The sequence below is a fragment of the Anser brachyrhynchus genome (assembly GCF_964034855.1).
Source record: "Anser brachyrhynchus genome assembly, chromosome: 9".
Taxonomy (NCBI): domain Eukaryota; kingdom Metazoa; phylum Chordata; class Aves; order Anseriformes; family Anatidae; genus Anser; species Anser brachyrhynchus.
In genome coordinates, this window is record NC_137703.1 from 13,907,658 (window position 1) to 13,924,468 (window position 16,811).

At 38.8% G+C, this 16,811-nt stretch overlaps 1 protein-coding gene across 8 annotated transcripts in view; it reads left to right on the forward strand.

The window, feature by feature from the left end:
- LOC308199938 (glypican-5-like) overlaps positions 1-16,811 on the forward strand; it is a 433,019-nt gene that overhangs the window by 334,982 nt on the left and 81,226 nt on the right. The window contains exon 11 of one of the 8 annotated variants that reach the window (XR_013955102.1): positions 1-14,030. The exons of 5 other annotated variants lie outside the window; for them this stretch is intronic. Coding sequence is in view for 1 of the 3 variants with exons in the window: in XM_080604875.1 (XP_080461001.1) it covers positions 1-38 (38 nt within the window). In the remaining 2 variants the exon portion in view is untranslated. 2 more of the 8 variants (XR_013955103.1, XM_080604875.1) reach the window with 2 other exon arrangements.

Consider the following 16,811-nt stretch of genomic DNA (forward strand, 5'->3'; position numbering starts at 1 on the left):
ATATGCATTCTGCAGTATTTATTCATGTAATTACTTGACTGATACGTCATCAAGTGTGGAATCATCATTGGAATCTAACTTAACTTCCACCAAAATACTGGCAGTTTAATAGGTAGTTAAGATCTTACTATAATAAAACAATAAGTTGTAAGACATCTCCTTCTAAATAGTTGAAATTACTGATTTATCTTATCTGTTCTGATTCATTTTAGCTCATCAAAATGTAACTGCATTAATTAACCCATAGTTTGTTTAAATATGTTTTCATTTGAATGTAGAAAGATATGAAATACGAGCATAATAGTGTTGAAAAATAGCGCACATTAAGATGGGATGGAACTCAGCTAAGTTTTAAACTACTGCTACATTCCGTAGAGGTGACCAAGTGCCTCTTTCTTGTCCTTTACCATTGAGAGTCAGAAAAGGTATCCCATATTCAGATAGGGACTTTTAGGGTTAGGGCTTTAGGGTTTTTAGGGTTAGGGCTGTAAGGGTTTTTAGGGTTAGGGCTTTAGGGTTCAGATAGGACTTCGGTTGTTTGTATTATGAATATTTCTTCAGGAAAACTGAGCTTAAACATGTATTTTGAAATATCTGCAAAGCGTTAATTTTAGTTTGCTATCATATTACAAATACCTGAAATGTGATTTGTGTTGTTGAGCTGTATAATCAAGATTCATGATGTCTTACCACACAGGGACAGTATTTTTTTATAAAAATTAAGTAATTGTGACTAACAGATAAAGTTGAGATTTTCACCATCTACTCACCCGTGATTTTGAACAGAAGAACTTCTATACAATGTTATTTTATAACTATTTACTCTTATCATTTTTTCATTGTTTGTTATATTATATGTGTAAGCAATTAAAAGACCACTAGATCTTTTGGGCCCTGGAGATTTGTGAGTGTAAATACTATAAGTAATATGCTTTCCTCACTACATGGTATAATACAAACAAAAGCCAGGTGCTAACTACTCTTCAGTGAACAATTAAACTATTCATACAGTGTTTTGGGAGGATGTATATGCATGTTTACACACACAGTGGCAGATTTCAGATGTTCAAAAATAAAAACTTGAAAACTTTCAAGACTGGACTTACAGCTGGCTTTAGTAATGGCAAATATAGAAACTGCATAATGTCTTTTTTTTCCTTTTTATTCAGTCTATTTAAATAAAATATTCTATGCTGATATCATCCTGGATTTAGAAGAATTATACAACTAGCTGTTTCAGAGTTAGCACGGTTTATATCCAATTTAAAAAGTAATTACAATTAATTTTAGAAAATGGTATTGATTCATAACAGTAAAATAAGTATTTTATCATGTGACGATAGTACTGCTGTTTCATAATTAGCTTTAAAATATTGTACTGTATACAAGCCACTAGCAGTAAATATGTTTGGCATATCTGGATACAATTAAGAGATAAAATGGAATAATCTCATTATAGAGATTCTTTGCTCTAATAGAATGTTAAAGAAATAAACAAACATCTCATTAGCTGTATTTCCTCTTGCTGCATGTCTGTAAGATGGTGTTTCTAATTGTACAGCCTGTGAATGTGTTGTATTTTCTAAACTTAAAACCTGACAATTGCATCTGACCATTATTTTGTGGAAGTGGAACAAGACAGCATTGACTATTCCTTGCTCGCTTGAAGTGCACAGTAAATAGAGACATCAATTGAAGCGAAAGCTAAATCAGAAATAAAACCCTGATTTGAAACTACGTAAAATCAGTGGGAATATTCTTACTGGCTACAGCAGGTTTGGATGAGACATAAATGGTAGCTGTAGAGTGCCACCGATCTCATCAGCGAATGTTGTAGCTTGCAGTCACATGGTAGAACAAAGGCAATAAGAAAGGAATAAAAACCCTCTCAAAACATAGGCTTTTTGGCAGAGCAGTCATGTATTTAACAACAGGTTCATGGAAAAGAGAAAAGAGAGAAAATGATTTAAATATCAACTTCTAAAATATTCAATTTAGAATCTAGTAAAAATACACTGCCTCTGTCATTTATTTGAAACCTATATGAAAATGAGATTTACAGTTTATGTGTTCATAGACCTGCTTAGAGCATTTCAGAGGATTTGGAATGGTTTTAAATATTTTCTGAAAACATACTGAACACTTACTCCTTTCCACCTTCCAAAAAAAATTTACCTTTTCTTTGACAGTTGCTAGGAGTTTTACCAATATCCAGGCTGCCGTCTTCAAAACATTTCAGTTCAGAACTGTTAAAAGCCCCCCCTGGACAGGGTACATTCCCATCTCCCCAATTATTTTTTTCCAAATTGCTGACAGGGAGTCTGCCTTGTAGGTTTTAGATTTCACTGTGTAGCAGGTAGCTAAAGAAAGAAGTGGTTCTGTGCTTGTACATTTCAGCCAGGCTCTTTGCAAGTATCTCCCCCCTCCTTTTTGGTGGGGTGGGGTGTTTGCCATCTCTGTATTTCAGCTCATCTTGCAATGGATATTAAAATCCTGTCCTTTTGGTTTGTCACCTAGCCTTCAAGAATTGTTTCTGCGTATCAGTCTGCATTTTATGTCTTCAGTTCAGATATGTACCTATTACTTACTGCTTTTTGTTTGCTTTTGTTACAAGTAAGTCTTTCCTAGACAAATTCATTGTTATCAAAAAAAACCACCACTTACTCTTGTAATCCTAATGTGCTTAATTATCTTTTCTGTATCACATGTGTTTATCCAAATGATTTTATACAAAGACAGACAAATTCTCAAGAAACCAGCTGTCTTGGGACATTTTGTATGGTAGAAGGTATTTTAGCATATCATATTCTTTCAGGCCTTACCAATTACCACAACTATCCCTTCTTGGGGAAAGCTGTGGAAACAGCAATGTTTCTCAAGCAGATCCATGTGGTTTTTGTTGGCAAGTATCAACTTTTTAATGACAACATCTGTTAATCATCTTTGAACAAAGCTTTGCTAGGAGAGATTTAAGAAGAGGAAAGTAAGCCATATAAATCTTGAACACGGATGGGGAAGTTGCTCTGCAATTTGGACTGCTTCAGTACTGCAGGTTTCTAGGCAGAAGTGCAAAGCAGTATCTGAGTCTGAATTAGCAGTGTGTGATCATGTAAGTGCAGTCCTATGTGAACTTCATCACAAAAGGAGTCACAGAATGATGTAAGGCTTATTCTTAAACCCTTACTGGACTGTGAAGGATGCTTGGTGGTGTGAAGAGCAACGATGGCTCAGAGCCCTGCAGGAGCAAGCCGTTGGAGTGTTTACTAGGAGAGGGATTAGCATCCTGCAGTCTATGAAAAGGTGGAACAGAGACACATTCACATTGTATCCTGCCTTTTCTCTAAACAGAGGAGAGGAAAAGAAATGCCTTGGTCTGTTTGGTGAAAAGTGGGAAGGAAGCTAGTGCAGGGGATTTCCCATTCCCAGCTGTGCTGCACAGCTGTGCGTTGTCGTGAGACCTGATCCAGGCGGTGACTACCAACAATAGACCTCTGTTCAGGGAAATTGTCAGGTGATTTTCCATGAAACAAAGTTTAGAAGAAATGGTTAGACCACAGGCAGGGATGTGGTTTAGCACAAGCCCAAAGTCACCTTAATAGAGCTCTGGGCCCTGTGAAAGTTGCAGAGCGTTATGTCAAAGAAAGCTTGTGTTGAAACTGCTTCTTGGCATGGCTGCATATGCATACCTGTCTGCAGATAGGGAGGACACAGGTATCACGAGGCTTGCTCAGCTAGCATGTACTTTAGATGACACTGTTTGTTTCACCTATCTGGTAAGACAGAAATTAATCCATGCTTCATTCTAGAGAAGCCTGAAATAATGTTGTGGAAAGTCACAGGAGATTTAGCGAGTGTGGGACTACAGCTGTCCTCATGCTGGCAAGACAGACAAACAGCACAGGTTAAGGAGGACATCTGTTTCAGTTTGTCCTTGGGTCCATTCTCCATTGAACAGAATAAGAAAAGCCAGAAGTCTGATATGCACAAATTGCAGTCTTAGCATCAAATTCACCCTTGCCCCTCCATGGGTATCATCTATCTCTGGGGAAAAAAAACTCAGCTCTCAGAGGGGCATATGTTAAATACACCCCTTGTGAAATGCCTTGAAGTTTCAGATCTTTGGGAAACAGAGGCAGGGATTTACCTTTCTCCTGGCTGGCTGTGTGCTCCACACAGAGGTAAGCTTTTTGTGAGTCCCCATCCTAAAAGCACTGAGTTTCCAGAAAATAACAAGATGTGCCTGACCAGCACTGACCCTTAGGCACAACAGATTTTCAACAATCCTTTAAAAACATATCTGTCAGTGCAGGCATTCAATAAACAAACACATTGTGTGACACCCCAGGCAGACTTTGAAAATGGCTATGTGTCAAATGCTCTTTATTACTGAGAGTTTTTGCCAAATGCTTATGTAATCCCAATAAAAATTTTATTCTGTACTTCTAATTCCTTCATGAAGCTCCCTCCCTTTAGTAAGTATTCTCCAATTTTAAACATCTCTCAGTAGAATATCCTGCTGCTTCTCACATTTCAGTGCTCAAGTGGGATCCTAGAACAAGTTTACTTCGTTAGCACATTCAGATTACATGGTTCCAGCCCCTGGCTTTATTCGTGGCTATTTAGACAATTCATAGCTTTAGTGCATCTTACTGCTCTAGGTAGAGTACCAAAAGAGATTATCCTGATTGTAGATCTTTTCTTCAGGTCATAAGAGTAGGGTTGATTTTTGTCCTTTTTTAAGTGTAGACAAATTTTCTTTTTTCTTGATGTTTTCTGTCTGATATGTATCTGCTCTCAACAGCTATGGAAAGTTAATGTATTTTTCTCTTTGCTCAGGAATGTGTTCATTATCAGTTTGTTTTTCTTTTTGACTGTCAAGATTATTTTACCCTTTATTAGGTTCTAGTTATCCCTATTTCTTTGTCTTTTCTGGACATAAATATTACTGTATGAGCTGTCATTTTAATCATGCTTTATTTCCATTCACCATGTTACAGGATGCACTTACACTTGTATTTATACAAATATGTAATTGTACAGCTGCTGATTTTGTAATTATTAGTACAAAACATCAATATTCTGAAATCATAATATCTGCTGGCAGTCAGCCACGCTCATCAAGTTCTCATCACCATGCATCTTTACTCCCCTCACAGATGATACTAGCTTGCAGAAATATGGCATTTTCAGCGTCTTCCATCCTCCTGCCTAGAGAAATCTCCCCCTCATCCCCATCTCACAGCCTTGCATAGCCATTTCTCTACATCCTTTGTTGTGCGAGACATTTTAACTCCAGCTTTGTTTTTAGAGATCCTAGAAATTCCTACATATATTGCTCTCAGCGTAAATGCCTCATTCCATCCACAAAACAGTATAATAACAATTTAAGCTATCATTTAAGATGGATTTTTAAGAAAACTCAGCAGTTTCAGAACTGTATTTTTGTCATTTGAGATGGTAGATAGAGATGGGCCTTTGCCTACAGCAGCGTGAACCATGTCAGTGGGTGTTTGGCACATGTTGGGAGAAGCAGGGCATCGATCCACAGCCGCAAAATTTCCACTTTGAGGTGTGTTACAGCGATGGAGTTTGGGAAGAGGCATGGAAACAAAGAAAAACAAAGAAACACCTGGATAGTCAGGGTGAGAAGTACAGATTTTGGTTAATGCTGACTGAACTGGATAGGATATGGTGTTGAGACAAGTCACTTCTAACGCGTGGTGCTATCGCACTGCTGTCTCATGGGCACGCTTTGCTAAGCACTCCTTTGGGTGACAGTGACTTCCCAGACAGCTCCGTCCTGTGCAGACGGGCTCTGCAGGCAGCAGAGAGGGGTTCTGAGAAGGGAATAGGAAGAGAGAGCGTTTGGAGGGGAGAAAGAAAAAAGGTTTTCCCACTTCTCTGTCCCAGATCTTTGTTAAATCTTTTATAATCTAGTGACTCAGATAAAGTATTATGTGTCATTTTAGTCTCCTTCATTACACAGTATAATTTAAACTGAAATGGATGCAAGAAGAAAAATATAATCATTCTTAATCCTTCCTCACATTTACATGACAATTTGAGGTGTAAATGAAAGGGATTTCGGTTCCTTCAAGTTTTTACTCCTAGAACTGGGGTGAGAGACTTCCCCAGTGCCACTGGTTCTCCTGCTCAGATCTGTACAAGACAGGAGTTTTTGCCAGAGTGTATAGATCTTGTTGTGCATGACCAGATAACCATGTCCCCTGTAGGAATTTTTTCTACTGCTAATCAGAATGCCAGCTAGAGGAGTGACAGACTGAGTGCCAGCTCTGTGACTCCAGGAAAACTTTGGTGCCGCCTTTGCTACCTTCAAAGAGATAAAAAGGTAATTTGGGAAATGTAGTTTTACCATTTCACTAGTGAAATGTAAATCACAGCACATTTTTGATCACTTTAGTACTTTAAAAGGGTTTTATTAAAAGGCATTTTAGTTACATAGGGCATAAAGCCTTCCAATGTGTGCTGTTCTGTGAGGGGAAATTAAACATTGGAGAGCTCGAGATAAAGACGTGGAGCTTAGATGTTCGCAGTAGTTCTGTGTAAGCAGTCATCAGAGATTGCATTGTAGATCACTGAAGGGTAACATGCTTTTACTAACTTTCCATTAAAAATATTACCAGTAATATGTGTCCGATGAATGCACTTATTACAGCACAACATTTTTGCTAACCTTGTCAGCAGTATTTTATCTAGTTACTTTCCACAGTAGCAAATCTATGCATACGTACTTTTCTGAGATGAGTTTTGAAAACAGCCCCAAATTGAAAACTAATTGATCTGATTTACTGCTGAATTCCCACTCACATGTTTTAATAAAATGAACTTTTTAAAACAAAAACATCACAAATGGGAACAGCTTAGTCAGACTGCATAGAGCATGGACGAAAAGAGGCAGTTTAGCATGTGATGACTAGAATTATGAGAAAGACAGGCTTCCAAGAAAAATAGCCTTACTAATCATATGGAGCAGAACATACTTCTTGCTGCAGGCCAAGAGCAGTGTGCAGGTAGAGACTTTGACCCCATGCTGGTAGTACCTGCTTCTGTGGAAGTCATTTGCAAGCCCCAGAATGGCACTCAGAGTTTAGAGGCCAAGCTAAATGGAGAGTGAAAACTACCCTCCTCAGGTGAGTCTCATGAGCAGTGTGATTTAGATCCTTCTGACAAGAAATTCACTTAAGAGCTGTAATATCTCAGTCACGCCAAGTGGTGATGGGATAAATGTGAAGGCTAAGGCAATTTGCCCCCCAATTGCCATAAAGCCAAAATTAATTAAGAGGAGTTAACAATGAAAGGTCCTTCAAATTACTTCAAAATAGATAACTTGTATAACTTAATGGAAGTGCCGTTTAAAATGCTAATGCCATTATGCTATAAGTTAAAAAAAAAAAAATAAAACAATCCTGCAAGCCTAAGGAAAATGTTCTTCACCTGCAGATTAATCTTCATCCCACACAGGGGAACACTTAACTGATCAGAGCTCAGTGGCAGCAGTGTCAGTGCCATCCCACGTGCTGCAGCCGGGCATGCCTTTCTTTCTCTTGCAGCCCTTGCATGCCAATGAGAAGGAGCATGAGGAACTAAATAAAGGAAACAGCTGTACCACTTGAACCCCACTCCCTGTTTTGAGGTACTTGTCATGCTATTTTGTTTTAGGGTTTTGGTAATATCCAGAACTGTAGCTGTAAGAAGCCACATTCCCACCTGGGGATATCTGGAGGAAAAATAATACTTCTCTCTAAGGAAGGTAGACAGAAAAAGCAAAGCTAGGATCTTGTCTATTCCAAAGGTAAATCATTCCAGGTTAGTTAAGGTAAGGTTAGGAATTACCACAACCTTAAAGTCTCAGAGAAAAAGCCTGTCTCATTGCATACAAGTGAAAGGCAGATAGCGCAGCTGTTTGGCAGTGGAAATAGAACTTGAAGTCACTGACGAATGAAATCGTTTCTGTTTCTCCCTGCTGCCACCTTGCCTTATTTTATGATTCATGAGGAAAGCCTAAGAGGTTGCTGTTTTTTTAAAGGAGGAAAGGAATTGCTTTGCTTTGTTTTTTCTCTCTTCCTCTCTTAAACCAATGTTTCTTGGGGGTGTTTTGTGTTTGCTTTTAAGGAGAAAATGCCTGGAATACATCAGGTATACATTTAGAGATTTTCTATTCCTTGATTGTCCATTTTAAGGTACAATAATACTCCTTAAAAGAGTGCTGCGGTGCCTGAAGCCAACAGATATGCCATCAGAACGTACCAGCTGAGAAATTTAGGATCAAAACAATACCCTGAAAGAAAGCTCAGTTTAGTTTCATAGTAACAGAGAGCACAGTACAAATGTACTGTGTGCTATATTCATTTTACTCTAAGAAAAGAGAACTTCAGGCTGAAGTATGTGACGTATGAACAGGATCATGAATTTATGAGGCTAGTTCTGGATGACTTGAGATCAAGGTACATATAATAACTTAAACCAGCTGAAGATCTTGCACGTAGTTAAATACCTTCCTTGAAAAGAGTTCAGAGATTAGACACATTGTTCCTCAGTAGGTGATTTTGCATCTGATTTACCCCACAGTGTCTCTGGTTTCCTGGATTTAAGAGTATTTCTGCCCATCTATCCTGATAGCAGTCAAGTAGTATTTCCCTGAAATTTAACACTTTCCAGGACAGACAGGGCAGTTGACACCTTTCACAGGCATATTCAGATATTGTGCAGATTCAAGGAGGCCATAATGCCGTCTGCTAATCCCAAACCCAGGAACTGCAGAACAATGAATTTAGAAACCTAATTGTTTCTATAGAACATCCTGGAGTGTGGAGAGTGAATCTGTGCAAACAGGGTGAAGTCTCTAAATTTTGGATTACTGAGGATCTTCATTATAGCTGGCAGTGATGGAAAGCCAGCTGGATACAGGATCCTACAGCACTTCTTATAATGTTGGTTTTGGTCTAGTTTCTCCATTTGCCTCATTGAATTAATTGTCCCTTACGCATATTCCTATCAGAAGGGTGTTTTTTTTTTCTGAATAACATTTCTATTTCTAGTTCAGGTTCCTGAATATCACAAGCAGAAAGAGGTTTCTCTCCTTTTCTTCTTGTCTTTGAGGATTTATGCAGTTTTTCTAACATTGTTTAGCCTTCCTTCTTTAATCAGTCTCTTAGCCCCCCTACTGCGCGTGTTCTTCACTGAATGTCTAATAGTTTGTTCAGCCAACTTTGAAATACCTCTGAAATAAAATGTCCGTAAGGAGCCAACCAAACTTCGAATTTGATTAAATAATATTTTGAACTTTTTTTGAAATTAATTTTTTTTCTTTACCTGTTGAGGTATCTTCTGACTCATTAGGTTTATCTCCTGAATGCTTCTGTCAATTACTGCAAATTAGTCTTCTTTTCCGTGAGACTTAAGTCCATTCCCTATTTTAGTGCATTCTGAGAGGATGTGCATTCTTGATCTAAACGTGGTTTATCTACCTGGGCTACCAGGGTAGCAGCACTCCCCAGACATGTGTGAGACCCAGAAGTCTGGTACTGTTTAGAAGGAACACAATTATAGCATTTTGGAAAAGGTGAAAGCAATAACTGTATGTTCTAGTGAGCAACTATCTTCTTATGAACAAGTAGATAGTATGATTTCTGGCACTGTGCAGATTGTAAATTCTTACCTGGGGTCTAGACAAAGCATGCATGTCAAAGTGATGCTCCAGACAGTGTATGAGGGTAATAACTATTCTTTCAAATGTCATTCAATTTAGCTGCAAAAATCATTAAACATTCTCAAAATCCCAGTTACAGCCCATTTACCATTGAATTGTTGCCTACAGTTAGCAGTTAATTCAAAGAGAGGCAAGATTGTATCAGTATGGGGATTGAATAATCCTTTGTATCCCTTGAAAGTAGGGACATTGAAATAAATTGATTAAGAGGGTGAGATTCCACATTGTGCATAGCCAAGGCTTATCCATTATTTGTACAGAGAACCTCAGAAATTCTCAGCTTTCAAAACTGTTTGCCATTCATCTCAAATTAAATAGATTAAAGAGAGTTTGCCATTGCAGTATTGAAACTGCCAAGTAATAAATCATCATCTGATATTTATAGCCCAAAATTAAGACTGGTGACTCAGACACACCGCTGACCGTTTAGTAGTGAAGTCCTAATAATCCAATCTCGAGCAGTAGGGAAAGGAATAGCTTTCTGATGTGAAGTCAGACAAGTAATTTCCTATTTAAAATTTGATTAGATAAAATCTTTTGAACATGTGCTTGTAAAGGAACAGCCTGTTTAAATATGTATACTGCTGCAGCACATGCTGTACGCTGTTACGACTAAAGCCAGCACAAAGAACATTTGCAGTAACCTGAACGTGCTAGGGGAGGCACAGCGCCCAGGGCTAAACTCTATCAGGATAAATCTCCTACACAATGGGAGCATTAGAGCTGATGGGGGAAATGCAGTTTTCATCCTAAAAAAAGAAAAAAAAAGATTGAAAAGGTATCATTTTCCAAAACAGAAACATTTGGTTACATATGCAATTGGAAAACCATTAATTTGAGGGGATTTTTTTTTTTTAATACAAAAGGGAAAATACAGATTCAAGCTGGAATATTTTGCTACCTACAAAAAATATTCAGACTTTTTAAAGCCATCTAATAAGCTTGATATTTCTAGGCAGAAAAAATCTTCTTGATTTAAAAGCATTATATTATAGAAATCAGGAGAAGGAATAAAGGAAAAAAATAATAAAATCACGCCACGATGTGGGAGTTTGGCCTAATTCTGACCCAGTAATTATGACTGGAAATGTTGCCTTTGACTTAAAAAGATCAAAATTTGAACAACGACTGAAGGGTCACATCCTGCAGCCACAGCCGTACTGTGCATCACTGTCCCCCAGTAGCAGTGCTTGTGCCTGAGAGGCTGCCTGGAAAATCCCTGCTCAGGATGAAGGGCAACAATGAGGCCTGGCCTGTGCCAACACACAGCAAATGGCAGTGTTAAAGAGTTTTGGTGATGTGACACTGTCTTTTGCTCATATCCTGGTTTATATAATTTACAGAGCTCATGGCAGCATCTCAAAATCAGCTATTGCTACTAAAGCCTGCTGTCAAAACTGGGATGCTGTCCCATTTCAAGTTTAGCTACAGAATCCCCTTACAACAGTTCAGTATAATTGTAGCCAAGCTGGAACATTTTTATCACTCATCATAAAAAGGCTTTGCATAATAGTCCTGGGAATTGAAATATTCAAATTACATTCACACATTTTGAAAATGATTATTTTTGAAAGCGACCAACCGCTCAGGTTCACTGAAAGTTAGTTTTTGTCTGTTTCTTTTCATAGACCTCTTCTTTTTTTTTTTTTTTAGTAAAACCTCAGGGCCTGTATTTTTTTGAGCCTGTGGTGTGCAGAACATACTTGGTTGTACACGGTGCTCTGGTAGGTAGCTGCGGAACTTGTGTTCCTTCCAGTGGACCTAGGTGGGGGAATCGGTCCCATAAGTCTCTTGCCTGGCCCTGAGGGCCGGTTTTCTGCTCCACTCCTCGTCCCCTCGGCTGGGGGTACACAGCATTTCCGTTCAGCTCTCTTAAGGCTGTCCATTTGTCCAGGCAGCAGGCAAGGCTGCTGCTGCCTACCCCAGCTGTCCCCAGTGGCACCAGTACAGGGCCACCACCGTCCTTGTGGTGGTGAGCACAGGTCTGCCTCCACAGCCCTCCGGGTGTCATCTGAGGCATGAAATTGGTCTGGGCTCTGCCTGGGACTGTTTTTCCACAGCTGAGGAAAAACTGGGCATCAACAAGGGCTTGTGGGTGTAGCAATGCCTTCGAATCACTTTCAGCTTGAATGTGGAAGCCTCTCTAGGCAGTTGCAGAGCAGCTCAGCTGATGGGCACCACCACAGGCGTTACATTACTCCCGGCAGCGCTGTGTGTGCACAGTGTTGCCCGGTCAGGAAAGCAGGCAGCTTCTCAGGAATCCCACCTGTCCAAGGCCAGCCGCTGCACCCGCACGTCCTCAGGGACCTCTCTCTTTCCTTCTCTCACTCAAACATGCACACGCACACACTTGTGCCCCTGGAAACACTCCCTGGTGTGTGGTGTCCCCTGGGGCCTCCTGATCCGGTGAGATGGGGAATGTGGGGGTTTCCTGGAAAAGCATGCTTCCTGCTAGCTTCTTTTGTGCTTGGAGGGGGCTCCTGCGCTTGTGAGCAGCGTGTCAGATCCCTCTGAAGTCAGGGACTGAGGGTGAACAACTCTTGTCCCCAGTGACTGCTGGATGTGCAGTGCTACCCGGCTGGGCAGGAAGCTGCTAACTGTCTCCAGAGTGTTAGAACGCTTTGACTCGCTTGACGTAAACGCCGCATGGATATCATGAACTGGAAAGAGCTTAATCAAAAAAAGCGCTTTAATCATATTCCAAGGTCCTGTGACATCTCAACAGATCTTGACAGCTTGTCAGTAAATGAAGCAGGTGCGTGACACTAATGGGGACACAACAGTGGTTCAGTATCATACCCAAATGCATCACCAGGGAATGCCCGGTGGAAGTCTTCCCATTAATCCCCCAAAAAACGAGACATCAATGTCCAGCCATGAGAGTAAAAAATCACAGTTCTTTTGATTCAATGCAGAAGCCTAAGTACTGTCAGCGGAACTTCCACTTTAAAATCAGTGTGCGTACTCTTTGTCAAGAAAATTTGCATAATCTGCGTAACAACAAAAACTGGAAGTGTATTGTATCAAAGTAGAATTGAAATGAAATTTTTAAACTGCATATAAATCACTAACATTTTTGCAAACTATATGAAAATATATTGCAAACTATAAAGAAGCCTACTCTTTAAAGAAACAAATATGCAACTGCAGAAAATATTATTATATCTGTATAAATGCACTAAAAAACCATCAATCTACACAAAATACCAAAAGAAGGTCTTGTAAGAAATAAGAAAATTATAAATTCCTGGAGGACAATTTTCTTCCACAGGTTATGCAAACATTGTATATGCTTCAAGTAAAGTTGCATTTTATTAAAAATGTAACTCATGATAAAATAGAGGTAACATTTGAATAGTAATTTAGAATCTATATTATTCTTACCTGATAAAAGGATATTGAAAAAATGAATTGAACTAACACAAGTGTATCCAATATGCATGAAATTTCTATTTAGTCTATAAAATGCAGAGCAGAGAGATAGTAGCCATTTCCAGTACTATAATTATTCTGTCACCATTTGTAAAGCATTTATGTAAAGTATAATACTTGTGACTAGCCATGTGCAAACTCCCTGCATCTTTTTAAAAATCAAACCATTGATTTCAAATCCTTTACGTTGTGCTGATATTGATGAGTGCAGTGTAATCCATCACTACTTCTATTTTATGTAATCAGTCTCTTACTTTTATGTGTTCTTTTTAAGCAGACTTATCTATTCTACACACTACTTTAATACTGTAATTTTTTAAGAGCAGCAGACTATTAAAAAACAGAATCCTGCTTTATATTTTACTGATGCTACAAAGAAGGCTTGAACATTGGAACAGGCATATCTTTGCTTAGAGCTTCTTCCTTCTTTTTTGCAGTTACGTGCATTGATTTTTGTGGGGATTACTTTTGATATGTTTCCTTAGAAGAGCCTTAGTGTTAAATCTTTGCAATGATCCCTTTTCCATAGTGGTCATAGCTGTTTGAAACTAGATAAATGCTAACAAGTTTAGAAGATAAACAGTAAAAATAAAATTCTTCCCTAGCAAGTGTTCAGGTTCTCTGCTTTTATTTTATTCATGCATCACACATCTCATTGATTACTGAGATTTGGGATGTGGTCATCAATTAACTTCAGAGACAAAAGGCTTTCCCCTGCTAATCTCTTCTTTGGGAGTGGCCTCTTTTATTTGCAGGAGCAGGCTATGTATCTGTGCCCTTTTCGGAGCTGCAAGGCAAATCTCAGCATGGATGTTGTATGCCAGCTCCTTGGGCAGGTCTGCCAGCATAGCACGTGCAAGGGCAAGGGGTAAGTGCTGTGAGGAATGGTTTGCAAGATCAGAGATCCAGGGCATGTTGGCAAGCACGCCCTTGGAAAGCAGATGCAAGCTTGGTGTCCCTGTACTCTGCTCCCATGTAGCCTCACTAGCGTGGCATTAGTGATCCTGATCTAGTGATCACAGCACTCGGCAAGGCTTAATAACATGCAGTCACAGCCATGTTAAACCCCAGTAATGTCTGTGTGAGTTGGTGTGAAGCATGGCAGGATAAGCTCACAACTGCCTGCAACAGCATGTCTCTATACCTTTGGTTTGCAAAATAAGCAAATGTGTAATCTGTTTTCTCCTGGGGTCTTGTATAATTCTTGGTTATCATAACTGTGTTATATACAGACCACATGAACACTGCTGCCTTAGAATGGAAGGCTTTTGTTCTTGGAAGGTGTTAAGATATTATGAGCTTAAGGAGATTTGTCCTGAAAAGAATTTATAGAAAAGTGCCCAGCGTTAATGCCTTAAAATGCCCATCATCAAAAGCGTGACTGCTAAACTCTCAGACGGTGTGTGGTAATGTAATAGCTGATGAATCAGCACACCTTTTTCTTGGAGATACCATTTTAATATTCTTTACATTCTTCCCTAGGTTGAGGTAATGCAGGTATGTTACTCAGTGTTAAGGAAAACTAGTTGTCATAAGTTATGTATAGTTTTAATTTGATTATTAAGTCATACATTATTTGAATACTCTTTTAATGAGAAAGTATGAAAATGTGATGGAATTAAATAACTACAGATTAAAATTACACTGGGGTGATATTTTATTTGACTTATTGTTAATGTATATATTAGATTTAGAGACACAAATACTGCAACTGACCAAAACAAAAATATCATTTTCAGAATAGACAATAGGAACTGTTTGCCAGAAATCCAAATTGTGCATATAAATTAACAAGGCCTCTACATGAGAATTGATCAGATACTTGTAGTATGGTGTAGCTGGTAAAACAGCTGTGTGCACAGTAAAATAGCTATATGGCTGCAGTCATCTTTGTTTCCTGTTTGATCTAATAGCTTGTAAAATAATGTTAGGAGTAAATCCCAGGAAGTGGGGAGATGCATGTGGTTAGAGGTTTCTTGAGGGCTTCAGTTTTGACAGTTTCTTGAGGGAGAAAATGATCTGTTGTCATGGCCAGAACCAGATGTGTGTGCATCTGTGGATTAATTGTACTGAAGATGGCTTTATTTTGAATAGTATTTGAAACTATCCAGGCTATTGGTGGTGGGGGGGAGGGTTATATTTATGTTTAATTAAATACATCATCTTTGAGGTGACTAACAAGAGTTTCAGGTGAGCTCCTTAGAGAAGCTAGGGGTATTAAACACCAAAGGCATTTTTTAGATCCACAGGGTAGGTCTAATTCAGTGTTGAACTGTCCCCAAACAGTATTATAAAGGGTTTAAATTTTCTCCAGCACTGGAGAAGAGTGGAGCCCCAGAACACATTATTCCTTCCCAAAATAACATGCTCCTTCACCTGGCAACTAATAAGAAATCCGTGGGGAACTCCCACAGACATTGCTTCTCGTCATTTCTCATGGATATTTTTGAGAAATGCTAATAACAAGAAAAATATCTGCTAAGTTTGCTTCTTTTTCAAACCCAAATCTTCCCTTTACTACAGTCTGTCAAAAATTGCAGACTATTAGCATGCCAAGATGTTAATGCAGCTCCCCAGGACCTGTCATCTTGGTTAACTTCAGCTACGTACCTGCTGTCAGTGTTTTCATCTTTCCTTTGAGTATGTATTAAAATATCACACAAGTTTTGAGTACAGTAGTACATTAGCAAAAAAATTAATTGGTACATGTAATGAAGAACACACATTGGTATTATGCGCCATGTTAAAATAAAATTACCTCCAACTTTAAATAATATTTCTTTGAAAATTTAGAACAGGCCATCTTTGAAGGCAAGCAGACATGGCCCCTTGCCAAAAGAACAATCAGATTTTCTGCTGCAGAATATATAGAAAATCATAACAAACTTAATTACCTGTTACCACTGCTAAAGGCCCTTCATATCTTAGCACTCTTGAGATTTAGCAGATTGTATCACATCTTCCCGATTAGCAATTCTGACTGAGAAATGAAACAGTCAGATTTAGTGAAATATTTAAAAAAAAATCCATTTTTAAAGACGATAATATGTGAACAGCCTCAATTTAAGATGGTGTAACTGCTTAGAAATGTTTAAAATTTAGTGTATTTTTTCATTCTATATGCTCTTTTTTGTGCTATGGGAATAAATATCAACACAGTTTTAATTTTCTTAATTTTTAGGGAATAAAGAGCTTGAGTTTGTGTTTTTTTTTTTTAATATATATTTTTCTCACAAAAAGCTTAGTACAATGATCCCTTCTCACAATTTCTGGAGTCCAAGAATCTATGTGGTATTGAAAATCCCTTAGTTTTCCCTGAAATTCTTGGGCACTTCTGTGATCCTGGTGTGTGTTCAGATGTCATAAGCCTCCCATCGGTGCAGTGCTGGAGCAGGTGCTCTGCAGGGGCAGATCCTCCTCGGGAGAGCTGGCTGGAGGCAGTGGGACAGCAATCGCTGCAGAGAAATGGGCATGGGGAGGGCAGAGGAATGCTGCAGAAGGAAAGGCTCTTATTTTGGCTGTGAAACCTTAAGCTGTTGCTCTCTGATCTTTATTAACATTCCCTCAGTATTGCTTATGGGGATAAAAGTTAACTACTGGTTTTCTGGCTGTGTCTCAGAAGCTCAGTGCCTCTTGATTTAGATATTGG